This window comes from Cupressus sempervirens, chromosome 9 (genome assembly GCF_028749045.1).
Source record: "Cupressus sempervirens isolate cs-2001-9-10 chromosome 9, ASM2874904v1, whole genome shotgun sequence".
NCBI classification, from domain to species: domain Eukaryota; kingdom Viridiplantae; phylum Streptophyta; class Pinopsida; order Cupressales; family Cupressaceae; genus Cupressus; species Cupressus sempervirens.
The window spans coordinates 18227352-18255344 of NC_143126.1; the positions used below are offsets into that span (position 1 = coordinate 18227352).

The window sequence follows — 27993 nt, forward strand, 5'->3', positions numbered from 1 at the left end:
ATTTGGTAAAGAAAATAGATAGGGATAATTAATATTGATTAGACATTCATTTGTGAGGTGGAAAATAAAAATGATTGTTTCTAAAAAAAGTTAATCCACTTGTCACAAATGTAGAAAAGGTAAAGTTGTAATTAATGCATTCATTAATAGAGTTGTTAGAAAATATTTGTATTTTTTATTGAAGAAAATTGAATTTTTTACATTGCCTTTTTTTATCATGGGCCAATACAAATTGTATTTTTCAATTTCAAAGAAATATGCAAATTAATATAGCTTTTGCAAACAATAGTACATCTTCAAATTTTTAGATTTATGTAATTAATATAGAATCACATGATTCCATCGAGGAACTAAAAATCTCTAAACATTTCATTCACGAAAGACACATTTATGAATCATAACATTTTACCAAAGACACATACATTTAGGCCTTTTAAATCATAACATTTTATCTACACTTATATATATATGCTATTAATCACCAAACATTTGCACAAGTATTAAGATGATAAGTAGTGTGATATAACATACAATATAAATGGAGAAGTAAACCTTTTGGACCACAAATGTTTGTAATATATTGGACTATTATCAACCACTTAATTGATAACACAATCTCATGTGAGATCTTCTATAACAGGAAGAGGGAAAAAACAAAAACCAAAAGCATCTCATCATCCTTTCATTTTCATTACCGAGTGAAAGACGCACACAAGGTAGAAATAAATAAAAAGAAAAAAAAGGGAAGAAACGACCTGGTTACCAAAACCTTCCGAATGCTAAAATCCTTGTTCACCGTATCCGCCGACCGTATTGGCGACCATACGACTTACATCCGAAAGCGTATAGTGGTATCAATTTAATAGTGATGTGGGCGAGTCGTGCTGCGGCCAAATTCTGTGTGTTTCTTTTTCTTACTTTACTTCACATTCCCGTGCAGAAAATTAATGTGTTTGCCGCAGGCCTTGGAATTTCGCCGAAATCGGGTATGCCTCTGTGTGTGTACTGTCTTAAGCTAATGATTATCGCGTTTCTGTGAAATGTCAGTTTGTGATTTCGAAAATGCCCCCTTTTCTAAGTTTTAGAGTACGATTACCATCCATTCAACTTTTTTGAAGAACTTTTAATTTGAGAATTTTATTTACCCTTGCTTTTCATGTTAGAGACTTTGATCGCCATGTATGTTTTTGTCCTGAATTTTGGAGACTAATATGCTTTTTTTTTGCAGAATTTGGAATTTCTAGTTTTTATGCTTTTAGAATACTATGCAGCCATATCTTTAGTTTTGTACCCACTCTCAAAGCATTCAAGCCCATGTTTTAATCCACAATATTTATGAATATATTAACAAACCTTATTTGCCTTTTTTCCCCAATCTTGTCGTGCTGTAATACGGTATTATGCAGGAACTTTGTCCATAGGGATTTTCCAAGGAATTTTCAATAATTAGCTAAGCCTCATTTGAGAGGCCTTATTTTGTTGATGACTGTTAATGAGAGAAGGGTTCCGATTTTTATTTTTATCGGTTTGTTTTGTCGATAAACAGAGTTTAGGAGCGTCACAATCTGTAAGGATGACTGTCTGTCATATTTTATGGTTATTGTTTTTGTTATTAAAAAAGGTTATAGTTTTTGGTGTCGCCCCATCTAAGGTGGCTCAGGATGATATTGTTCTAAGACTTTCCATTTGAATTCCGAGGTGCTTTACCGTCGAGATGGTGGCACGGCACCTTTATAATAGTGGCACCTTTATAACCTGATTTATTTTGGTAGGCTTCTTGTTATGGTTTGAATGAGCCACACTTTTGTGCTTAAGGCTCTGATTCTATGCTAGCTTAAACAGACCGGCTAGGACTTCAACCCAGGGCCCCTTTTGTGCATGCTTGGGTGCTCTATCACTGAACTTATGGCCTCTTTGTAACCAGTCTTTTTTTTCTTGCTTTTTGTTATGGTTTAGTTGTGTCTCATTGTTACAAGCTGTATACTGACTGCAAGAGCTTCACAAACTTTTTCAAAAATATCATCATTGCTAATTTTGTTACAGAAACTGAAAGCTTACAGTTTTAGGCACTGTGTCTGCAAAGATGGTTCATCCTTTTCTACTATTGTGGGATGATGCTGAAACTGACTTCTGGACTTTATAGTATATACCTAACAAGAAGATCATTGATGAGTAATTAATAAAGACTCGGGATGTTCTATACAGGCCTATATGATACAAAAAATGAATATATCCTATTTGGGTAGTCCAAGGTGTGTGTTTGTAAATTGTAATGGAGAAGTTTTATGTTGTAACCTAGGCTGAAATCCCCTTTTACCATACCAAGGCTAATCGTGTTACCAGCAGAGATTTTCTAAACAAAAAAGTGGTATGTTAATATTTGTAACAAAACACAATCTGAGTATTTCTAACCTAGCTTCAAATGCCTTACACCCAATTAAAGATGGCAATGTTTCCAGCAGAGTTTTACAAAGGAAAAAGTAGGATCTTGCCATATCTCCAAGTATAAATAATTGACATTTATTTTGGTAAATCTGGATTGATTATTTAGAAATCCTATGGAATTTCCTTTTAACATCTTTGGGCATTCTTCAGTGGGTGGTTCGTTTATTTCATTTTTTGTGCTCGTGTGTTTATTTCAGGGTTCTCTGGAGTTGATGTTTCATGGTGCCGATGATGTTTTTGAATTTTTTCTGTATTTTATTAATTATCAATGGTCATTAAGTGGCTTGGCCTCCTCTGCTGTTAATATATGTCAATAGCCTGACAACATTTTTCTGTCATTATTTGTAAAGGAAGAATTGCACTGAACACCTTTCTTATAATATATGTTCTCTAAAGGCTCTTAATAATCCTAGTTGAAAACTAAATTCACTGTTAGTTTCCATTGCTGGACATGTCTCCTTTATGTTCTTTTTTAGGTTAAGAAATCAGGATGCTGTATGCTGTAGTTTATTTTTGGCACATGTAATTTTGTTGTTTAAGATGGTATATATTTTATCTTATTTTCTAGGTGTTCCAAAGCCTTGGGAATTTTTTTTCAGTGCAAGGTTGAGGAAATTTATGTATTTGTTACATTACAGGATTGAAGTTTAAATGGCCAAATACAATAGTGGTGAATATTGGACATTGTATTTATAATGTATTGTGTGCTATTTACTTGAAAGCAATTTAAGGAGGTTGTGACATTAGGTTTGATGTAGATAGACTGTGAAAGGCTTAGTTTTAGTGGCTTGCATCATTTTTACTGCTTTTGTAGCCTAGCGTGTCTTATTTGGAGATCCTGCGTTCTCAAGGGAGTTTATTTATCTTATGTACTGTCGTTGGCATTTGTAATATTTCTTGCAAAAGATTGGCTCTTAGTTGCTTCCTGCCACATTTGCCATGAGATTTCCTAAATTTCCCAAAAAGTGTTTATGAAATTTTATGTAGAGAAATGTTCATTTTGGGATCAATTTTTACATTAAAGAGGCAATTTTTTTTTTTTTTTTGATCGGTAAACGGCCGAAGCCTAGATTAATTATTATTATTATTTATTGTAATTAATCATTTTTTTATGTCTTATGTGAATTCGAACCCAAGACCTCCCACACGAGAGGCTCACAAGTTAGTGTTGTGTTGTAGGCTCTTGCCTAAAGAGGCAGAAACTTTACATTTAAGAGGCACAAAAGATTAATACAGATCACACACAGACTCGGAATTTTATTGAAGGTTTACATAAAATGATAAATCAGAAAGCTGCCCTTAAAATAGTAGCCTGCGTCCACATATCCACAAGGGTGTTTCCTACTATTTTAGGAACAGTTTGTTTTTGACATTATGCCATACATGATTGATTGTTGGGGAGACGCTTGGGTTTGCTTGGGTTCACCCATACCCTTTCTTCATTTACCCAGATTTGTCTCAGATAAACCCAACCCTATTCTTCTGCATCTTGTCCATAACTGCAAGTGGATTAGACTAGATAACAGAACTGGTTCAATCTGGAGGCAGATTTGGCCAGTCAACAAGCAGATCCATTTCAATAGAATTTTTGATGTTTAGATTCAATATCTTATGCGAATATGTTTTTGTTTGCCGCATCAGAAGATATCTTATATTGTTTGATGAAAGTGTATCAGATTGTTTCAATCTGTAGGAATAAGATTGTCCTAGGACTATAGAAGAGCCAAAGGAACACACCTAAAGATAAGAAGAATGGTGCAATTTTGATCACCAATTTGAACACAGGATGTAACGCTATCTTAAGACCACAATTTCTTGGAATCCAAATAAACTTTAGCCTAATTAAAATGTATATCAAGATCTTAGCTGTAAACCGGCAATGTAGAAGAGCCCAAAGCAAATTATGGGAAGAAAGCATATGCTATGCTTTTTTGTCATATGATCCGGGTCAGAGACACTATCTATAATGATTTGAAGTTCTCTAGCCTAGTTTCCAGACAAATCATAACACCATAGATGAAAGTCAGGGAATCTGGAAAGGGAACTTGCCAACCAAACTTTCGAGAGGGTCTTTGAAGTTGTAGTTTATGTTAATTTGACAAAAATGCATTTCAAATTAAGAGTCAAAATATCAAGCATGTTTGCAGAAAGAATTCGGGTATTCTATATTTGTAGGAAACAAATAATAAGTATGGACATGGAGTAGCTATCTGAATGGGAATATTAGCAAATTCATCAGATTCCTATTGAGTCTGTTATTTTTTTCCCTGGGCTAGAACAAAACTCTTTTAACATTACAAAGTTAGCTTATCACACCAAAAGCTTGCTAACCTCTCTCTGTCTCTCGCATGTCAGAAAAAGAGGCTTAAATGTTTTGTTAATGGATGCATTTATAGAGGTAAAAGTGGGAGAGTTAGTTTTGGATCGCTGCCACTTGAGGCCCTAATTTAGTGTATTAGATCACCCTCAAGCATTGCACAAGGTGATTGCTTTTCACATTAACCTTATATACTTTTTGTTAAGATGTACAATCGTACCCCCTTCCAGATTCAAACTTGTGACCTTCAATATGGAGTACGCACATCTTTAATATCATACCTACTCAAATTGTACCATCAGAGGAAATGTAAATAAAGTCAAGCACACTCTTGGTTCGATTGATATAAAGTGGTATTGTTTTGCCATGACTATCATCAATATTTTGATTTAGCAGCTGTATGCATAAATGTGTATGATGAGTACGTAATGATTTTAGAGCAACACCATACTGTTCCAGAGAAACAAAAACCTTTGAAAAGACTAAATACACAAGAGAGGGCATTTACTATTTGAGTGAAAAGTGTCCTAGATTTTCTCAAGTATTTTCTTTTAATTTTATTTTGCACGAATCCATATTTATCCATTTTGATTGTTTTTATCATGCACTTAATTCTGTATGTCTTTTCTACTCCAGTGAGTTGTCAGGGATTTATATATCCATGCTTGTCTACAGTTCACAGAGTAATTGATTGTTACTTGCAGGTAATTGAGGACACAAAAGATTAAACAATATAGGGCAGCTAACGATATTACAGCATGATTCCTGACGGCTCTATCATAGTGGAATCCAGTGTCTCCTCAAAAGGTCTATCATGGGTTGACCGAATGTACCAAAAATTTGAGCACATTTGTGAAGAGGTGGATAAAAACCCTTCTCATTTAATACAGGTGAACACTTGAAACTTAAATCTTTAACAAAATATGTGATGTTCTCATTTACGTAATTTTGCTGATGTGAGCCTGTCTCATATGGTTGACCATATTTTTAAGGTCGCTACATAATAAGGCAGTACTCTTGGTTAGCTACTGATGTGAAAAGTAGGAATGGTTGGGAATCATCTCTCCCTTTTCTGTTAACAATTATAGTTAAAAGATATTTGTACGATAACCTCTTTCATTATCATCATTTTCATCTGGGCAATCAATCTTTTAATCACAGATGTCATGAAATTGCAGGAGACAACCAAGTATGTAGAAAATCAGGTGAGCATTGCAGGGGCAAATGTACGTAAGATATGTGCAGAAGTTATACAAGAAATCCTCCCACCTGCCCCTGAAGCTGCTATCAAGAGTTTATCTTCTATTATAACTGTTGATTTAGAAGAAAAGTTCATCATTTCAGAAAAACCCAAGCCAGATCCTGAAAAAGCTAACTTGTTAAAAACACAGTCTGTGGACATTTATAACTCGAAGCATGACTTTGGTAATGTTCAGAAAGAATCTGATGTTGTGCCTGCATCTTGTGAGACATTGCAGAAGAGCATTCAATGCAATCCTCAAGATGCAGATTCTGTCTTAGCATCCTTAAACACATCAACACACACATCACCTCCATGTCTTCAAGGAACATTGGATACAGAAAAGCAGTGTGTGACTATTACTCTAGAACCTGACAATTATACCGATGACGCATATGATGTACATAAGTTGCGATCACTTGCTTTTGCTGATCCAGTGATTAATCAACAGTGCAAGTCAATTCAATTGGGTGATTCAGTATGTGCTGATAAAACGGGTATAATTCTATATCTGTATTTCTTTTTTGCTGCTTTCTGCATGTCTTGTTTTTTAGAATCCTTGGCAATTAGAATATTAAATGAAAAACATTCTTTCTCAAAATATTTATATATACCATTTTTTGTCATTTCTTATATTATATGTAATTTTATATGAATCAGATTCTGTCAATATGACCATTTTATTCATTAGAGTAGATGGTGATCTTTTACTGCCAAACTTTGATGAAATACATGACATAGAAACCATATCTAAATTTTTACGTAGTAAGTTAAGATCAGATGTTTAAATGGAGCACCATTATTTGCAATTATATATAGCAATTTCCAATCTTGGTTGCTTTTATTCCAAGGTAAGCATGTATACAGCATAAATACTCATGAGCGCCTGTTAGTCCTCTAGCAAAGAAAGAGTATATCTTATTTATAAGGTCCAAAGATTTAATTGAGCACGGCTTAAACTTTCTAAGCCTTGTATAGTCCTTAAGAGATCCTTTGATTTAATATGCCTGAAAACTGGTCATTGTCAAAGAGTGTAGCTATTAGACAACTGCTGGTTTTATGTTGTAGTTCTTTGCTCTAACTGCATGGTGCTGTTGAGCTTATCGGTTGTTATAAACTAGTACTCTTTATGTACACAATTGTTTTATAGAGAAGTTTTCTTCGAAATCTTATTCCATGTTTTCCTTAATTGCAAGCACCTCCTTTACAATTGAAAACTTGAAACAGTTTCCCTGGAAAATAGGGGTAATAGGTAATTTAAGTTTATTGGCATCCTTGCTACAAAAGTCTTGGCTGTTTGAAGAGTGGATTTAGTATTAGGAGCTTCTGCAGATTCTTCTTCCCCATGCAGTGAAGTCACAGTTACATTATGATGAAGCTTATGATATTTCATAGAAAATGTTGAGCATTTGAAAACTCAAATCTCAGCTGAGACTAAGCTGTTAGATTTCTACAATCCATATCAATGTGGCTGTTTGAAGAGTGGATTTTGTATTAGGAGCTTCTACAGATTCTTCTTCCCCTTGCAGTGTAGTCACAGTTTCATTGTGATGAAGATTATGATATTTCATAGAAAATGTTGAGCATTTGAAAACTCAAATCTCAGCTGAGATTAAGCTGTTAGACTTCTACAATCCATATCAATGCTATGTAATTTTTTCTTCTCCTTAAGTTCTCTGATATCCTGATGATGGATCACAGAATGCTCTCTGGTGATCCATCATCAGCAGAGATTGTTCAACCTTTGCTATTATTGTCAAGATTACTAAATTATCTGTGTTGGCGGTGTACCTTCTGCCTTGGAAATGAGTTGAAGTTATGCTTGGTTACATTGAACAAGAAGAGAAGGCGGAAATACTTCATTCCAAATTGTTACAATGTCAAAAATCTATTAAGCTCAATGGTTGTCTATAATCTCTCCTCTTTGTGTACACATGTTATAAAGGGGATCCCTTCAAATTTGTTGGAAGTTATTATTGTATAAATGTGATATACCCTGCTATACTACTTGAAATATTTGTACATGTTATCTTATCTATACACTAGTCATTTCTTGGGTTGTATGTATGTTTTTATTAGGTCCATCCTTAGTTTTGATTTATAATAGTAGCAGTGGAGGAATTCAAGAGATTCACATAAAAATGAGTTAAATGTGAACACACCTTGCCTCAAAGCAGTCCAGAATTTATGTGCAATTTGATTAATGACACATCCTTAACATTGGAATTTATTGCAATCTTAGTTTATCAACAGCCATAGCTGTAGCATAATCTTTAAGATGTAGATGAAATTTTCTCTGTCCACAACAGTTTAAAACATTTGTCCCGTCTTATAATTTTTTTCCTAGGTTATTTAATTTTCTCCTTGCAACAAATTTTACTGCAAGACTGCAAGGACTTCAAGAATATTTTGTCACGTGTTCGAAATAGGTACATAAACAGTGAATATGAGAATATATTAGAATAAAGATCTTTGGAAGATGTTTTCCCCAGAGCTCTTCTAGACAAAAACTAGTCACAGATTATCCAGAAGAGCCTTGCAAATGTGTGAAAATGCACATGTTGAATATAGAATACAATACTTTATAGTGGATAGGTGAATAGATAGGATAAGGGTGATATAATATAAATAGGTTAGATGGTTACTTTAATATTTACTGTAGGAATGCAACATTTGAAGTGATCAAGCAAATCAGCATGGATAGTGGAAATCTGATAGCATCAATTACTTGAAAGTCAACCATTCTTAACTGTGAATTAATTTAGTATACTACATGGTCTCCTAATTTGAGCAAGCTTTGCCTCCAATGATAATGCAGAAAGAAAACAATAAGATTTTAAATATTTAACTATAAAAATTTAGTGTGCATAATTTCTGGATTACACTGTGTGATCTGAAATATTTTGCACTATTTCCTTCTATATGTTTCTCATCCTGAAGATGGATGGTGGAGTGTGCTCTGAAATGTTGATGTAAAAAAATTTCACACCATATTTCAGAGACTATGCTCGCTGATCATTATGGACTAAAAAAATCTCATGTCTGTGAATAACAACTTATCGAATCTATGTTAATTCATCCGAGATGTTACTCAAATGAATGGTTTTCCAAAAATGAATGAATAATTTAGCAGGGTTTAGTATGTATGTACTTCTGAAGTCCATATCTGAAAGTCTCTATGAGGAGACATATCATTTCTGCTATTTGTATCTCCTCTTTCATTAATTCTATCTTAATGATAACAGATTTCCGCAATCCATGATTTTATATTCCTGCTTCTGGGTAGATTGTGTGTGAGTTTTTGCATCAATGTTTCAGATCATACTCAATGATCCATCACCAGGATGAGAGTGCTAAGAATGTGATGACATTCTACTCAATGATCCATCATTAGGATGAGAGTGCTAAGAATGTGATGACATTCTTAGCACTCTCATCCTGATGATGGATCATTGAGTATGATCTGAAACATTGATGCAAAATTCACACACAATCTTACCCAGAAGCAGGAATATAATTCTGTCTTGTTTAGTTAGTGATTGTTATTTTAAAGAGGCAATCTATCATGCCCCCTCACTTGAAATCCATTACCAATTTAATATAATTTTTTTTTAACAATAAATTAATATATTACTGGTGTATGTGCAATTCGCAATCATATACTAATCAATATACATATATATATATATATATATTAGAACATGAATTGCTGTAGGGCCTTTAAGTTACATCCGATGGAAAATGAACAGTTTTGGTCACATATAAAAAGATGGGAGGAAGAAATAACAATGAGAGAAGGTAATAATAATTCACAGAAGCCCTGATCTGGGCGACCATATACAGATGCACCAGGCGGAGTTTAGGAGACATGGAGATGTTAGCAGACCATCATCAAACAGGAGAATTAGCCATGGAGAAAAAGTCACCCAGTCAGCACTGTAATGGGGTGACTCAACCACAAGATGTAACAGATTATCGCAGGTATAATATTGAAAGACATCTCAAGTGGAGATAAGTATACTGAATTACCGTAACAGCTGCAGATATCAATAAGCCTGAAACAGTGTATATTCAATATGCAGATATAAGACTCAACTTGCAAACAGCTATTGACCATTTGAAGATGGAGGAGCCAATACACCAATCAATATAACTAATCTTCTCAGCCATTTCAATACAGTCAGCAGCACGATTGTACCTACTACCAGGTTAAGCATCACCATAAAGGAAGGAACTTCAGTGTTTTACATCCAATCAATCCTTGACAGAGAAATGATAATGCCAGTGTAACTATACAGACACTAAACAATCGTATTAATATTCCTCGCAATGACCCAGTGTAACTATACAGGCACTAAACAATCGTATTAATATTCCTCGCAATTACCCAGTGATGATCCCGTACAGTGGTAAGTTAGTACAGAGGTAAGTGAGGAGGCATCAAATATAGGTATGTTCAGATTCTGTATACATAATATACAGCATACTCTTCAGTCTGTAACAGTTATACATGTGAAATGTAGTGCACTTATTAAATTGACATTATACAAGGGCACCATGCGTGAGGGAAAATCCATGTGGGTATTAAATGCTATAAGTGGGCTTCCTTTATATGCATTGTATATTACTACCCGATCTCTTGACTAGGGCTGTATGTCTTTATTCATAAGATTTAAGATTAACTGCATCACACTAACAATACAATTAGTTTATATACATATATGCACATGTCCCTCTTTTGGTGATTGCAAGACTTGAATCAGGATATACCTTGTTACAATTCATAGTTCAATATAATTTGTGGGTCTAGGGCAATGCCAAAGGGAACATTACTCAGTTTCTTTTCATAAATAATTTTTCCTAAGTTGCCGATTCGGGTTTGAGGACGGATTTGGGTTCGAGGTTCGGGTTTGGGCTTTTTTTTCCCATTTGGGTTTGTGCGTGGCTTTGTGAGTATATATATTTATTTATACATACAAGAGAAACATGCACAGTTGCAAAACAAAGTCATTTCACACTATGAATAATTGATGCTTGATCATCGATCAATGGCAAATGTCAACGATAAACATTAAATACCCGCTCATTAATCTATCTTCATGATTGTAAAGAAAATCGTACATTGAATAACAAAATTGTAAAATGAAATTGCAAAGCATGGAGTAGTTCATCAAATAATAAAGTTTGAAACATAATGATAGATGACAAGTGTTTAGTAGTTTATCAATCATCGTAGTATCAAATACCCTTCTAGGGTCAAATGGATCAAAAAATGAGGGATCAATGGCTTCATCCCCGGCTACAACTATATCTAGATCCTCATCATTGGAACCCAAACTGGTTCCACTTGTCCCAAATGTTGCTATATCATCATCCTCCTCAACATGAGAGATTAGATGCTAAGTCAGAAGGTTCGAGTTCGAGTTCGAATTTGGGAACTATAAAATTCGGATGAAGTTCGACAAGGTAAAAAGTTCGAAAAAAATTCGACATTAAATTCGCCTTTGTATAATTTATTTATTTTAAAATATAAATAATATATCTTCTAAATTATTAAAATAATTAAACATAGCTAAATAGATTAGAAATCATTACATGTATACAAGAATATAAATATAAACCACAACGCACACAAGAAATTGCAATCACAAATATTTAATTAAAGTATATTTAAAATTAAACATAATTTTGAATAAAATAAAACTACTAAATTAAATTCGGTTTAAAAATTAAATAAACTAAACAAATTTTAATATATTTATAAATTGACTAGATAATTATTTTAATTTAAATTCAAATGTTGTTAATTTCATATATTACTAACTAATGTGTAGAAATATAACAAAATATTAAAATTTAATAATGAAATGTTAACATTAATGTTTGATAATGAAATGGTTATATTCAACATTAATACAAAATAAATAAAATATTATAAATTATATCATTATAAACAACCCTAAAAAATAAAGTTTATAAAAAATCTAATTTAAAAAAAAGGTGCATCCACCACATTCAGAGTCGTAGGTCAGGAGCAGAAGCCTCTAGGCGGCAATGATAGAACCAGAGCCATTAACAACAGATCGAGTTGTTGCGGTGACCAGTCCGTACGAATTTTTGGCGAATGAAAACGAAATTTTTGGGGTTTCATGAATGAAATTCGCCGAACCTTGTGACATAGATTAGATGTGTGAAATGTTTTTTATTAGGTTCCTTTTTTAGAGTTACTTTAAAAAAAAAATCTTTAAAGTTGTTTTACTTCACATTTTGGGCCTTACTGCCTTGGGTCCTCCCTGGTTCGCCATGGGTTCGCTCCACCAAGGACCTGGGTGAATCCACAGTCCAAAAGGACCCTGCCCGGATCCATAGCGAACCCGGATGCAAATTCGGACCCGCGCGGACCCGGACCTGAACCCAGGCAGCGGGGGACGAATCTGGCTTCTTAGATTTTTTCATTCTGTTGGGATGATTGCCAAATGGGTCTCTGGTGAAACAAAATTGGAACAAAATTGAAACACTCTTCGTGTCTTTTGTGCTTGAAACCTACAAGATCCATCTTCAAGATCACTGTTCTAGCACTCCATCCTGAAAATGGATGCAGAGAATGACCAAAACGTTGATGCAAAAACTAACACACAATCTCCAAAAGCAATCTTCGATCGAAATCCATCTTCACAAGCCGAGAAGATTCTGCGAGTCGTGCTAGCCTTGAGAAGTGCAAGTGAACAGCACAAACTCAGTTTGATTGTGTTGAGTAAAACCACAAATATTACCCCTAAGTTGCTGCAAATTGCAGGTTTTGTGCATCTTATCTGCATAAGAGAGCAGTTTAAACTGCATTAGTATTTTGTTGTTATATGAAGTTTTGTAGACTGGGGATGAGTTTCGGAACCATGGTGGGTGTCAGCACACCTATAAGTAGAGATAGAGGTATGGGTAGGGCTTTGAGAGCAGCACCATGGAATAGAGCTTCTGCCAACAAAAAGAAGGGCCTTCAAGACCATGCAGACCTTCACTGCGCATGCCGTTTTTTGTAATTTTATCAATATATTTCTTTGACACCATATTCTCTTTGTTTTGAACAAATCTTTATTTTATAGAAAATTAGGTTAAGCTGGGTAATTTGATTGTCAAAATGACAAGGGCTTTGCAGTTGAAGAGAAAATGATATGTGTTATCATTCTTGAATTTTTAAACTTTTTTCATCTCTCTTTTAAGAAACTTGCAGTTACAGCTAAAAGAATGTGCACTAGCAGCCTTTTAAAATTTAATAGTGTATTAAACTATTTTGCTCTAATACTGCATAAGTATTTGTATTTAGCTGATAGGCTATTATAGGTGAGACTTTCATCTAAACCTGTCCGACGCATAAAACTGCTAACTGTTCAGAAAAGTGGTTTGGACAAATTGGGTTGCAAATCTTTTGGGACTTCGGGCAGAGTGTGAGAGAGCGAAACGGAGCTTGTCTTCCACGACGGAGACCGTGATTGACATCGACAGCCTCCACGACGGGCAAGACTTCGACGTACAAATAAGCAGAGCAAAGTTTGAAGAGGTGAATGGTGATCTGTTCATAAAGTGCATGCAGATCGTGAGGATGTGTTTGGAGGACGCCAAGATGAGCACCGCCCAAATCGATGACATCGTGTTGGTGGGAGGTTCGTCAGGAATTGCTGGGAAGAGTCTTTGTTGGGAAGAAGATATGCAAATCTGTGAATCCTGACGAAGCTGTGGCTTATGGCACTGCTGTTCAAGCTGCAATTTTGAGCAAGGAAAAGGTGGAGCTGGAAGTGGTGGAAGTGGTGCCGTTGAGCCTCGGGATTGAAGTGGGAATGGGCATAATGTCTGTGGTTGTTCCTCGCAACACTCGGATTCCCACTCGGATGGAGAGATCTTTCACCACTCTGTATGACAATCTGCGGTCTCTATGCTTCCCTATTTGAGAGAGCTTTGGTTGCCGACAACAATTTACTGGGGAGTTTTGTTCTGGATGGAATACCACCAATGCGAGCTGGAATCCCAAATGTCAAAGTCTATTTTGAAGTGGGTGCGGATGGAATTGTGACAGTTTCAAAACATTAAAACTTTCAGCAAATCCAATTGAATCAAATCCGCCAGAATCAAAACAGTTACGGTCCTCAAAGAATCAACACAGCCATGGGATTTCCAGCGTGCATTGTCATCTATTAAACAGTCTTTTCCCCTTCCTACTTTTTGATCTCCAACAGGCCATTGGCATCGACAATTAACAATCAGCATAGAAAATTTTATTCACAGAACTTGCAGAAAACAAATTACAAAATACTGATATAATGGTATGTGGGAATTTTCTTATTTTAAAGAGCTGTAATTACCTATGTATCTTTTATTTATTTAATTATATATTGATATGACAGTTTTTTATTAGTGATTTTATTTCTTAATGAATATAAATTTATCTAAATAATTAAAATTATTATATTTAATACTTGATTTTCACAATACTCTTATTTATCTTAGAAAGTAGAAACATAAAAATAAACTTGAATTAAAGTTAAACTTATCATAAATGTTATCATACTCAGCAACCAGATTTGACGATCAAGGGGGAGTTTGTCAGAGTTCAAATCGTTCGCTTTCTCTTCTTTGAGGTCAGCAATTTGGCCTTGCCACCCATACCTCAGCTCCATGATGTGCCTTCTCCAGAAATTGTCCACCTAGAAGATGCTTCTGAATATCCCATCTGATTTTGGAAAGTAGAGAACAACCTTGGCCGTTCTCCAACAGATGGCAGACCATCCAACAGCAATGAAGAGAAACTGAACCACCAAAACCACCAACCGTAATCGGTTGAGACCATCGTGATACTTGACAACATACTTATATTTGAGGAATCCTAATTTGCCTATGGAAAACCCAATACGAAGTGTGACCACCATGGCCGCCGCCGAGCTCATCATGGACCTGGCGATGACATTGTCATGACGACAAACATGAGCCAGAAGCCACGATTTGAACACCTTCTCTTCAAACTTCTCTTCTCTTGACTTGTGTTTTGGCCCCTCCTGATCTTCTCTTGACTTGTCTTCAATCCCTTGGCCTTTTCTCTTGGCGCCGACATCAGAGCCCCAACTATCCTCTGAGAGAGAATCTCTTGAATGGTGCTGCCTGTGGGAATGACAGAGACTAAAAGGAGGAGGAGGAATACAAACATTGAACACACAAATCCAAGTTCTAAATTCAAATTGTGGGGGTTCAAATTCATCACTGCAATTCACTTTGTCCCGATAAAACTGTGGTCAAAATATGGCCTTCTACTTCACATTAACAGTGTACCAGTACAGATTGGAGTTTTCTCTCTAATAATGTGGATTTCATTAGGCTCAGATTTATTTCAGTGCAGGGTTTTAAAATTTACTCGAGCAATCTTTTAATTACTACATTTCTTTCAAATAAAAAATCATGATATTATACTGCATTATCCAACCAATTTGACGATAAAGTCAACCTCGCACCAAATATTTTTTTTGGAAAAATGAAACAGCACCTTAGATTCCTCTAATTATGTCATAATAAGGGCATTTCACGACATAATTTAGGGCACGACTAAAAGGCAAAGAAAATATTAAATGCATTACAAGAAGAAAATGATAGTTTAGTTAGGAATTCAGGTCACGATTTGTACATGATGATATATGAAATGTCAAAGACGAGTGGAGAAAGCATGCGAGTGTAACATTATTTCCCTTTACGTTGGACCATGCCACTTATCAATCATCCTGACCAATAAAAGGATTTAATCTTTCAAATATTTGATTGATTGATAGATGTCACTTTAAGCCTTGATTTACGTCACAAATTATTTTGAAACCCTAAAGACAAAATCTAGTTGTAAGGCTGATAAACGCAATTCCTCATATTCTTTAGTTGAAAGGGAGTCCATGTGCAAGAACATGAATTTCTCATTTTGATATGCTTTTTATATTTTGTATTTCGCTTTTTTTAATGAAATTTGGTCATAAAGTTATGTAAGCAACAAGAAAGGCCAATTTTCTTTTCCATATACATTTATTCAAGAATATTGAACAAAAATTTAGATCAAAATAATGACATTCATTAAAGTAGAAAACTTCACCTAAATCTTAGAGAAAGATTTGAGATCACATTTAATGATTGACCAAAATCAAGAAGATTAGAAATGGAAAACTTCGTCTAAATCTTAGAGAAAGATTTGAGCTCATATGAGGTGGTGTGACCATAATACCATAATAGCCATTTTTTATGGGCCCATGACTAGGTACATTTACTTCCAAGTAAAGAAGAAACGATAAGTTTATAAAATACCCATTCTAGTATAATTTACTCCATGTTGCATGCTTAGACCTATCTTTTATGTCCATCTACATGTTCAAGCATTTTTCTGTTAAGGAACATTTAAGTTTATGCTCTAAATCACAAAATCACGAATCTAGCCCTCAGGGTCTCAAGAACAACAAAAACATGTAACATTGTCAAAAAGCATGAGTTTAAAGTTAAAAAACATGAGTTTAAAGTTAAACTCAGTAAGACCCCTCCTCTTGTTCTGAAAAACCTTTACATTTCTCTTTTTCCAAAGATACCAAGGTACTTCAATAGAAAAGAAAAACTAGAACTTGTTTAATTTGAGATTAATAGCATCAACATAACCAAACTAGACCTCATGCTATGATAGACAAACATGACCATCCTAGAAAATTGGCCTCCCAAAAAATAATGACCAGATTTCAACAACAAATTTGCACTCAAGAACAAGATGCTGAAAAGTTTTAGGCGAATTATAAAGAGAGCACATCAAGGGTTCAATACCAATAGGGGATAAAACAGACCCAACAACTATCTCTTTGAGAATAATAAACCATCTAAAACAAGTCTTCTTAGGCTCCATAAGAGAATGCCAAAAAAGCTCAAAAATATGATTCCAAAAAGAGATAGACCAGTCGAGGCCCCAACTTTGGTTAATGTTGCTAATAAAAACTAAATAATTCATCATAATATTATAAAGTTATTTAGTGGATATATCAAAAAACATAGTACCATGATCTCATTGTAATTGAGTAACAATACTATCATTGTCATATAGTTTACCTAGAAATAAATTGTCCATTGTTTGAGTGATCAAAATATATGTTTTCTTCAGAGAGGAAGGATGGCCAAATTTCTCACTAACCTACTCACAAGAATCTAACCAATTGTCAACCAAAATATCCTTAACCAATGAAGTCCATTTGGCATTCCACTCTTTAACAAAACAACATTGGGTAAGGGTAAGAGGCTTAAGATTTAGGGACCCATGATAAAGATCTATTAAGGACAACATATGCATGAGATTTATTAATGGCTACTGTACGATAGAGAAGATTCCTTAATTGACACCATGCCTTCTATAAGGAATGAAAGATGGAGGAACCAAATGTTTTCATCTCAAAATCCCCAAAAACAATATCACATATAGGGAGATTTTTCCATTGTTTACCTTTTTTATTCCAAATCTACAAATATATGCTTTCTTAGAACAAAAAATTTCCATGGTTCATTTCCAAGCAAGGCCTTGAGAATCCACTTGGTAGCAAGAGAAAGTACTCTAGGTTTGTGAGGATAATACCAACAAGCACAATGCCTAATTTCTTATCCAAATCGTCAGAACACAAAAAGTCTCTTAAAAGATTTTCTAGCACATTGAACTATAGCTGACAAACATCCAAGTAGAGAAGCAATATATTGCATGAGATGCCAAAACTTTTTACACAATCTGGACCCTTCCAACAAGATATAAGCATTGAATTTTCCATTTTTTATGCTTGTCTTCAATCTTAGAAAAGATCGACAACCACATATCCTTAATAGAAGGTCGAACTAAGAAAGGAATGCCCAAATATCTAACAATGTGAAGTTGTAAGAAAAGTGAATTTAAGAACAAACAATGTACGTGGTCCAAGCTTTTAATATTTAACTATTTTTATTTTGTGCTTCTCTTTTACAGTTGCTTTCACATCATATTCAATGCTTAACAAGGAAAATATGTGGAAAACCATCTTATATAGACTTGCGCTTTTTTTAACTATCGGCATACCCCTTGCATCTCCTTTGGGTGCAAGTGCTAGTTTATTCCACTGTCAACCATTTCTACATGCCATAATGTTGTCTATTTATGTAATGTCCCCGTTTTGGAGATAATTTGATTTAATTAATCTAATTAATTAAGTTGTCCAAAATAATGAATATTTTATGAGGATGACCAATTAATTATTTACAATTAAATAAATAAGTGGTATTAAGTTAATTATTTATCAAGTTATCAAATAAATAAATATTAAAAGGTAACTTTATATTTAATTAATTTAATAAAGTGACTTAAATAAAATAATATATCATAAAGTCACTTAATAAAAAAAAAAAAAATTTTGGAAGCTTCTAGATTTTGGGCCAACCTCTTGAGAAAAATGTATAAATAGACATCATGGGCCTCATTCTCATCATCCAGAAATTGATGATTGTTTGATGTGATTATTTGGTGGAGAAGCCAGCTAGGGTTTCAGCCATTGGAGGATCTTTGGGGATGAAAACCCTCATTGGTTACGCAATTTTGAGGCTGTGAGATACCCGCTGAATTATTGCTGATTGTGGGCTTTACTTCAGAAGTCCAATCTTGTGTTTTACGGTGGAGATTATTTGAGTGCAATGATTGATGTATTATTGTACTTGCAACAACTGATGTATTGTTGCATTTGATGGAGAAGTTACTTCAGCAGCTAATGTATTGTTGAGATTGATTATGTTATTGAGCAGGATCATTACATACTTTCATAATCTGCTGTCATGGAGGTTGATTAGCCAATGTGAGTCTCATGTTTTTGCTCATACTTTTTGATGGAGGAGGCCAATCATTTTGGGTATTGTTGCATTCAATTCTATTGTCGAGACAATTGTTTTTAGGGGCAAATTGGAAGGTGTTTGGTGCTGCAATTAATTATCTAAACTTTTGCCAAGCAATAACAGGGGCAGCAGCTTGACCATTTCGATTTGAGCTTTGGAAGGTGCCTATCACATTGGATTTTTATTGTTTCTTCATCAACAACATTGGGCGTCATCATTACTAGATTCTTCTTGCATTCACTAAGTAGTTTGCATTGTCATCATAGGCATTTTAATTGCTGCTATAAGTGAATACTCAGAAAATCAAATTTGGCACTATTGTCAAACAATTGTAAGTCAAGAGTCTTGACCAATTCATAGCATCATTGTAGTAGACATTTTATTGCAAAGGAGGAGATATAAGTTGTTGGTCAACTACTATTGTAATTGAATATGTTATTGCCATTCATGATCAACTTATTAGTTTGTATGCCAATTGTTTGTCAAAATGTCCATTGGCTGTAGGTTATCTTTTTCGGCATAAATAATTATGCATACCAAATGTTTGTTAAAATACCACTTGGCTGTAAGTGCATAAATGTCATCTTAGGTTGCATCCAAAGTGTTTGTCACAATTACTAGTTGCTGTAGCTGCATATTGCAAGTAGTTTCAGTCACATATATGCATTGAATATTGTCAAAATAAGTTGCATATTCATGTTAGGTCATTGTTTAGTCAATTTAGAGTCATTTGTAAACATTCTCATTGATGCTAATTGAAGAAAAGAGTCATTAAAGCAAACTGAAATGTTATATCAGTCATATGGCCCTTGTATGTGAAGTGTTTGACGAAATTTTTTGAGCCTTCAATCAGCATTTTAAGGTCAGATTTGAGCAGGGTCATTACAATTTAAAACTTAAATCAACATTGTGAAATAGAGAAACTTTGTTAAAAAACTGATAAATTTGACTGATATGCTGCCCAGAATGTGGGGCCTTCCTAGAGTCTCTGTGGTGAAGCCATGAAATGGAGTCACTTGACCTGGATGGCGGTGCTTGCTGCCACCTACTGTTAAAATTCGAACCAGAATAACATAAACAGAGAGCAGATATCTAAAACAAATACAAAAATCAGATAGACACAAGGATTTATCTTAGGAAAACCCTCCACTTGAGCATGAAAAACCCAGCCACACCAAAAGAACTTCTCTATTCAATAAGACTAATATTCCAGATACAACTTTAAGAAGCACCACACTGAATTCTCTGAACAATAATATAGACTAAGATAAATCTCACGTAAAAATGATGACCGCCTTCAGACAGTTCTGATGCTACACTGCATAAGAAGCACATACAGAGAACTTACGATGAACCAGAACAATACATGCAAGATTTGTTATGGTAAATCGATGTTGTTGTAGCTGTATTAAACAAAGGAGATGAAAGCTCCTTATATAGATTTACAAAGATGATGTTTGTAAAAGAAACAATCGTGAACTAAAGATGGTGATAGAAACCACTTATAAACTAAAGACTAACTAAGATGATCATTAAGGAAACATTACAATCTTCTAATAAGATTCACATACAGATAATTATATATGTAAAACACTAACAGTAACCTGCTAGAATCTCAAAATCTCAGAACAATACAAAGGTTTTTACCTGCACATGATAGATAAAATGATGCTGCACATCATCGAATGCAATTGTATTAACAACAAAGCTTCTAGCATTTCCATTTAAGCATATAAGCCAAAAGAGAAACTGCCACTCTTTGAATGCTTTTCCAGAACCTTGCAACTGCAGACATTAGAAAAGCTTCCATGACTGACTTCCTTTTTCCAAAGAATACAGTATCTGGAGAACACAAAGAGATGCTACAGGATGGGTCATCTCATGACAAGTGATGACACTTCAAAGGAGTTTTATAACAGCCATGAATACATGTGGCCAGTATCCATGCGGAACAAGACTTAAAATCCATGCACAGTGTCTTCAGATGGAGTGCATTATCTATCTGTTTACACAGGAAAGTCCCTTTAGAACACACACGGCCTTCCATTAGCCAAAGCTGAAGACTCTTCATGATCCTTAAAAGGCGTGGCTCTTCCATTAGTAATGATAATCACAGATACACAGATATCTTCTGCAGATACCAAACTTCAACGCCTACACATTCTTGTCTTTTTATGGAAAAATCAGATATTTTTTTTGTCTCCTGGTGACAACCAACTTCATGAAGGGGGGCCAAATCAGAGTTGTTTTTGTCTGATTAGATTTGAGGGAAAAATGAGTTTTGTTTGTCTTCTAGGGGCAAACCACCATAGGGTTTCCCTTTGGCAACTGCATGCCAACTGTCTACTACTATTTGCAAACAGGAAGCTTCTAGGAACTTCAGCCAACTCTCTGCTAATTTTGGTTTCTCTCTTTACAAACTGGCATCCCTTCACCAAATGTAATCAGATTATGTACTTGCTGTTAGTTTGTGGTGACTGATCGGAGAAGTACTGCACATAAAATTTTTTCTGCTCCTATTTTATCGTGCCTTATTTAGATAGGCATATTGTAACCCTAAAGCGGAAATATATTATATAAGATAGCTTAGGGTTAGGGATTGTTGTAATGCAATGTATAATGAGATAGGTTGTTCTTGCGGCGGTATTGAGCTGTAATGGTTTGTACTATAATCACTGGATAATAAGAAAGGTTGGACGGCTGTGTAGGTGGGATGTAGCCCAGGTTTTGGGTGAATCATGTTAAATCTGTGTGTTATCTGTGTTCTTATGGTTTTCTTGTTTTGTTTTTGCACTTAACTTTTTGTTCTTATATTGTTCCGGATTTGTCGAATCTTAACACTTGCCATGTACTGCAAGTTAATGTACTGGTCTAAGTGAGTATATATACAGAAGACTCTGCTCTGTATTTTGGTATGCACAATATTTTGTTTGCCATTGAGCACGCCGGACATTGGTACAAAATCCCTAAGAGATCCATCTAATCTGTAAGCTTAAACTGTTGCTGTTAAGAGATTCTATGTCATTTTTATGTATGTTTGATTTCCTGAATTCACAGCTTCTATATTAAACTTGTTTATTGATGCTCTGAATCTGTGTAAGCACTTTTACATGTCTAAATGATCTATAAGTAATTTGGTGATTCTTGCAGTGAAGTTTTCTTCCTCTGAATCTATATTGTGCAATCAGTTTGTTTCTGAATTTTATAGTGTGAACTGTGAAGTAAAAACCAAGATTTATATCAGACTGGACCTTGAGGCCTTTACAGTCTCTGAGATGCTTGAGGGGCTTTGTTAAGTCCTCAGGCCTTCTCAAATACATTTGGGCATCTCCTCAACATCAGCAAAAGGGGTAAGACATCTTGGAGATGTCCCCTGCTTCTGCAGGAAGTTCCAGACACATTCCCAATTTGGAAGTGGTGTTGCGGATGTTTTGTCCATTCTTTGTATCCTGTTGATGACCCTGGTTTTAGAAAGACGACATTTTGAGGGGTTGTTTTTCCCCATCAAACTATGATATTACTGCTTGTCATAATCCGAAAGCCAACCAAAAGAAAAAGCAATTCCTAACTGATGAGCTCCTACCCCATGCTAGCCACCACACCCAATTACTTTCCCATATGTTTTGGTGCTCAATTTGGCCACCTCTCCATGGTTCAAGGTTGCTAAAAGGACATGTCCACACACTCCCACTATGTACAATAGAGTCATCATTCAGATCCAAAGATAATCAACTCTGCCAATACAGATATTTAAAGGTTTATAAAGTTTGTACATACAATTAACAGGCTGGAAGAAAGAAGAGCATGTGAATGGCAGACAGCTGCACATTGGAAACACTGATTAAATCCACTGGGAGGAAGCAAATAGCGGCATGCCAACTTGAATCTCACACCCTTTTTCTTTTCACCATCTATATGTTTGTGCTTTCAAAGATGCAGCTAGAAGTGATTAGCATTTCCAGGTCCGTTCGGACAATAACGTACAAGAAAGTTTGAAAAACCTTTTGACACCTTAATGCAATTTGTACATCAACAATTGAAAACCAATCAATTCAGTTCTTATACCCTACGGATTTATCTGGGTTCAATTTTTTTTTACCTGATGTGGGACACCATTTCCAGTGTTCTCGGGGTTTGAAAGTTCACGGTGAAAAGCCTATCAGATAACTAAATTGGTTACATAAACATTGGAGGGATTAACTCAATCCAAATCCTGAAAGAAAGCTGTATCATATATATGAGTTGAGTTTTGTTAAACCACACCTCAAGTTTCAGCTGAACTCTGTTACAAACTTACAATGCATAGATACTCTCATTTAACTACCCTAACACGTAATAAATAGGAGATTTAGAAATAGGATAATGGAATAAATTGATCACAATTGCAAAAATACATTGTGACATAGAAGCTTATTAAATTCTTATGTACTAAGAAATTTTATTGAACATCAACCAAAGAAGGGGAATGTTATGGAAGTTATTGGGCCACCTGCTGCCCTCTGTTTGTGATATTTATCTCATATAATTTTATGCTTTATTTCTGTGAATAATAATCACAAGGGAATTTGGTTGTTTGATCTGTAGATCTCATCCATTTCAGCTCTCTGCTTTTTTCTCAATTGGATCCTTTGTATTGTGACACATGATTATGGCATTTTAGGATTTGAACCATTGCTTCTTTGAGGGTGTTTTCTTCTTTTCAGGTGTTGGGGTTCTATTTTTATATATTTTATTCAAGATGATAACAATGTAGACAAGCCCATTTGGTTTCTTTGTAAGTGTGCATATGACTGTGTCCCTTAGTTGTATATTTCTGTTACAGTTAAAAGCTTAATTAAATGGAGTGGTCTTGAAACCTCCCACGAAATTCTTGGTATGCATTTGTGGGGTGCAGAAACTTTTTCGAAAGAGAAAGAGAAGAAAACTATATAAATGATTTTTTTCTTTTTATTTCATGTACCGTAACCAGCTACTTATAACTTGCAAAAAATGGTAAAACCATTTGATTTATGGCTGAAAAATGTTTGATCTGCTTGTTTCAACGTTTTCATGTTCATCGTTTATATTCACTATTTGGATCCAGTTGGCTGGGTATTAGAATATTCATGTTTTTGATAGTTATTAGGGGGTGGACTATTGAGCTGGGTGAGGCTCATTTGACAGGAGAATGACAAGCCTGGGAAAAGCCAGCTTGTTTCATGCCTAGCTTGAAATGCTTCATCCGATGCATAGCATATCTAGCTAGCCCGTGACTGTGTTTGTAGTCCTGATTGTATCTTCTATCATGAGGACTTGCCTTTCCTTTTTTAAATAATCTTTTATTTGGATGAAGTTAGCATGTTCACAAGAGTAAGTGATGCAGAACCGATTAAAATTAGCTCACACAAAAGCACATATACTCGGTACAAAATTGTACATTTCTAAATCACAAAAAGAATCTCATAAGAAGTTTTTCAATATGGCGCTTAATTGTCATACAAAACCAAGAAGCCTTGTAGCTATTTATATAAAGCTGCATGAGGTGCTTCTTAAAAAGGGATAGCTAGGAATAGAGGATTCTTTCACATTCAGCTCCCAAAAAATTGTGGTCAAGATAGTTGCATAGGTTATAACTTGTCTTTAGATTTACATTGAATATTAAGAAAACTGTAAATTCAATCCTACCTTGAGTCACCTTCTTGAGAAAAAAATTTGCGTTTTGAAATGCAAAGGTGCATATTGAGAACATAGAACTGAAGTTTTACACACAAGTCGTTTCCAGGACCCTTCTTTGATGACTCAACTGAGGACATGACTTGGGTAGAGTCCTAATGGAAGATGAGAGATTACAGTTTGAGCACATATTGAACAAACTGAGAACTACCATTTCTATGCTCTTTTAGAGTCAAATTTATCGGCATAACATCAAGAACATTTCTTTAACATGATAAAACTTTGTGCACTGCTGTGATGGAAGATGAGAAATTGAGTTGAACCCACCATGAACGGACTCAGAATTACCTTTGTATCTACATTTTTTCCTACTTTGGTGTGAGAAGGATAAGGTCCCAATTTAAGGGAAATGTGTTCCCCACAAACTGAAGATGTGGTGACCCTTTTACCTTCTCATTTTCTTGTGCTGCATGCATGGATTTGAATAAAATCCAGTCTTGCTAGTTTATCAATTTTCTCTTGTTTTATCTTTTGCAAGTCATTGTGGGGGATCCAGTCTGTAGGTTGCTACCATTAGGAGCTTACAGCTTGTAAATACGAAGTAAGACTATTTGCACAGTTAAGGTAATTCATCTCTTTTATGTTGAGTCCATCAGACTTTAAAATTGAAACTTGGTCTAATTTGAAATAGAGATCTGCTTTATTAGAGCTTTCTGGGAGTTAGATTAAGACATCAAGAACGTTGTGTGCCTAATAGGGGATCCAGTCTCTAGGTTGCTACCATTAGGAGTTTACAGCTTGTAAATACGAAGTAAGACTATTTGCACAGTTAATGTAATTCATCTCTTTTATGTTGAGTCCATCAGACTTTAAAATTGAAACCTGGTCTAATTTGAAATAGAGATCTACTTTATTAGAGCTTTCTGGGAGTTTAGATTAAGACATCAAGAACATTGTGTGCCTAATATTGCAATTAATGTTTTTTTATTATCTCATAGTAACAGACAATTGATAACTGTAGGGAAAACATCATTGGGAGTGTTTGAGGATCCAACAGAAGCCAAGGAGAAAATGGATTCAAATGCTAAAGATGGTGTAACAGTCCTTACAGCCATTGAACCTTGCCTTGCAAATCATTTCCAATTCTCCAAGTTCAACAGTAGTGTGGTATTCTTTTGGATACTTCTTATGGCAAATTTCAGACATCAAGTTCTTTTCCTATGAAACTCACATTTGTGAACTGTAGTTTTAGCTTATAAATGTTCATTAGCTTTAGTTTGTATGCTGCCATTTCCGTTATGATTAATGAAGCTACTTTATTTCAGGATGAAAGTGAGCAGTCGGCATACTGGTATGGAGCTGGCAGCATTGATATCCCAGAATCTGATTCCTTTTATGATGTTCCAGATGCTGACAAAAATTGTAGCACTGAACAATGTGATTCAGACTGGGAAGTTCTATAAGATATTGAACTGTGCATACTTGTATGATCGGAACCTATGCGTGTAAAGGAAGTGTCTTATGTAAATGAGTATAATCATCGAGCATGATTCGGTTTGAGAGGCAGGTTTCTTTGATTTCCTTGTTATAGAATGGGTATATTTGATTAGTTGGTAGATTTAGTTCAGGATAGTTATTCTAGGTTTATCTGTGTAGCAGTTACTCTCGAGGAATCCATTATGGACAGGAATTGCAGCAATTCCTAGTATTTATAGTTATTGGACACCCTTCTTTCATGTTTGGGGTTAGTCTTTTATAAACACTTAAAAGGGAGTAGGCTGGAAACTTCTTGTTTCTAGCACCAAAATGTGTAAATCTATTTATACCTTGTCATTGAAAGTTATCTTCATATTTAGGTCCCATTTAACTCTGTATGGAAACTGTTCAATATTTATCTGCATCCAAAGTGTTTGTGAAAACCTCCACAAAATTGTGATTATCTGTATAGTTATCAATCCATAAGAGATATCAGATTTCCACAATCCATTGAAATTATTGGTCTGATTTCTGGATTAGATTGTGTTCAATTTTTACTATCAACATTTTGAATCATACTACATGATTCATCAGCAGGATGAGAGAGCAGGAGAGCAGGATGACTTGGTTTTGCATCTCCTGCTCTCTCATCCTGATGATGAATCATGTAGTATGATTTGAAACATTGATGGTAAAAATTGAACACAATCTAATCCAGAAATCAGACCAATAGTCATCAATCCAGTTTTTCTTTTTATGCTTGGGAGTGATTTGCTTGTTTAAGTATTCTCATCTATATATTTTTGTATTCTTCTTCTTGTGTATTTCTTGCCTTTATCAATTGCAAGTTTAGGTTGTGTTCCGCTTTTCCCGTTGCTTCTTTTATAGGTTGCATAACTAGTTTGCTTTTATGTTTTTGTCTTGAATTTAATTTATGGGATTCTCTTTGATATTTTTGATGCAGTGTAATTTTATTTACTGAAAAGTCATTATTATAATCGGTATTTAGCAAATCCAGTTCTAGTGTTGTGATTTGCCTGTTTTAGTGTGCTGTATATTTTCGAATTATCCCGATGTATTTCTTACCTTTATCTATTGCAAGATTAGGTTGTGCTCCATTTTTTTTGTTGCTTCTTTTAAGTTTATAGGCTGCATCACTAGTGTGCTTTCATGTTTGTGTCTTTAATTCAGAGTTTTCTTTGATCTTTTTTTGATGCAGTTTAATTTCATTCACTGAAAAGTCATTAATCTATCGGTATACCATATTGTTCTATACCGTAATAAGGCCATTTGGACATGTCATAGCATTTTCTCCGAGTGTTAGTTGTGATTTTATAGAGCTTTCTGATGGGACTTCCAAAGAATCAATGGTTTACATAGATTAAATCAATGTTTGGATTTTCAGCCTGCTCTCGTCATTATATAATTAATCTAGAATATAATGTCCATAGAAATGTCTTTTTAAAGGTTTAAAAATGAAAATCGGATCACTTTTACTTTGGCCATCATCAGAAATCACTGGTCCTATCTACTCGGAAAAAGTGAGGATTGTTCATCCCTTTTTGGTAGGATTTATGTGAAAGCATCAGAAATGGGCTCTTGTAAAATATGAGCTGATGAATTTTCACTTGAAACTCTGAAATTGAATTCTGATAGGTCATCTTGTGAAATTTCAATTTTTTATACCACGAGAAATGGCCATGAGAAATGGGTTTTTGTGCAAGAGAAACACAATATCATGAGAAATGGGTTCTTATGAAATATGCAATGGCAAAGACTCATTTTAAAACTCTATAGGTGAATTGTAGAAGTCATCTAGTGTAACTTTTTTTTTGATGAATAGTCCATTTCTATTAATAAATTAATATACTAGTTACAAATTCACAATAAAGGGGCTAGGGGATACAAGAGCACTGTGTGAGAGTTCACACGGCCAAAGTTGGAATCAACAACTATTTATAAAAAGAAAAAC

The 27993-nt window shown here is 34.8% G+C and overlaps 1 protein-coding gene and 1 long non-coding RNA gene across 2 annotated transcripts; both read left to right on the plus strand.

Moving 5' to 3' along the window:
• Positions 1-888: 888 nt before the first annotated feature.
• Positions 889-26419, plus strand: LOC149537424 (uncharacterized). The gene is made up of 5 exons (XM_089802915.1): positions 889-986; positions 5467-5652; positions 5941-6499; positions 25567-25712; positions 25871-26419. The coding sequence occupies exons 2-5, from the start codon at positions 5521-5523 to the stop codon at positions 26006-26008; spliced, it is 975 nt and encodes a 324-aa protein (XP_089659041.1). The 5' UTR covers positions 889-986; positions 5467-5520; the 3' UTR covers positions 26009-26419.
• On the plus strand, positions 18807-19368 carry LOC149537425 (uncharacterized). The gene is made up of 2 exons (XR_016356574.1): positions 18807-18856; positions 19017-19368. It is a non-coding gene; the product is annotated as an uncharacterized LOC149537425 (long non-coding RNA).
• Positions 26420-27993: the final 1574 nt, after the last annotated feature.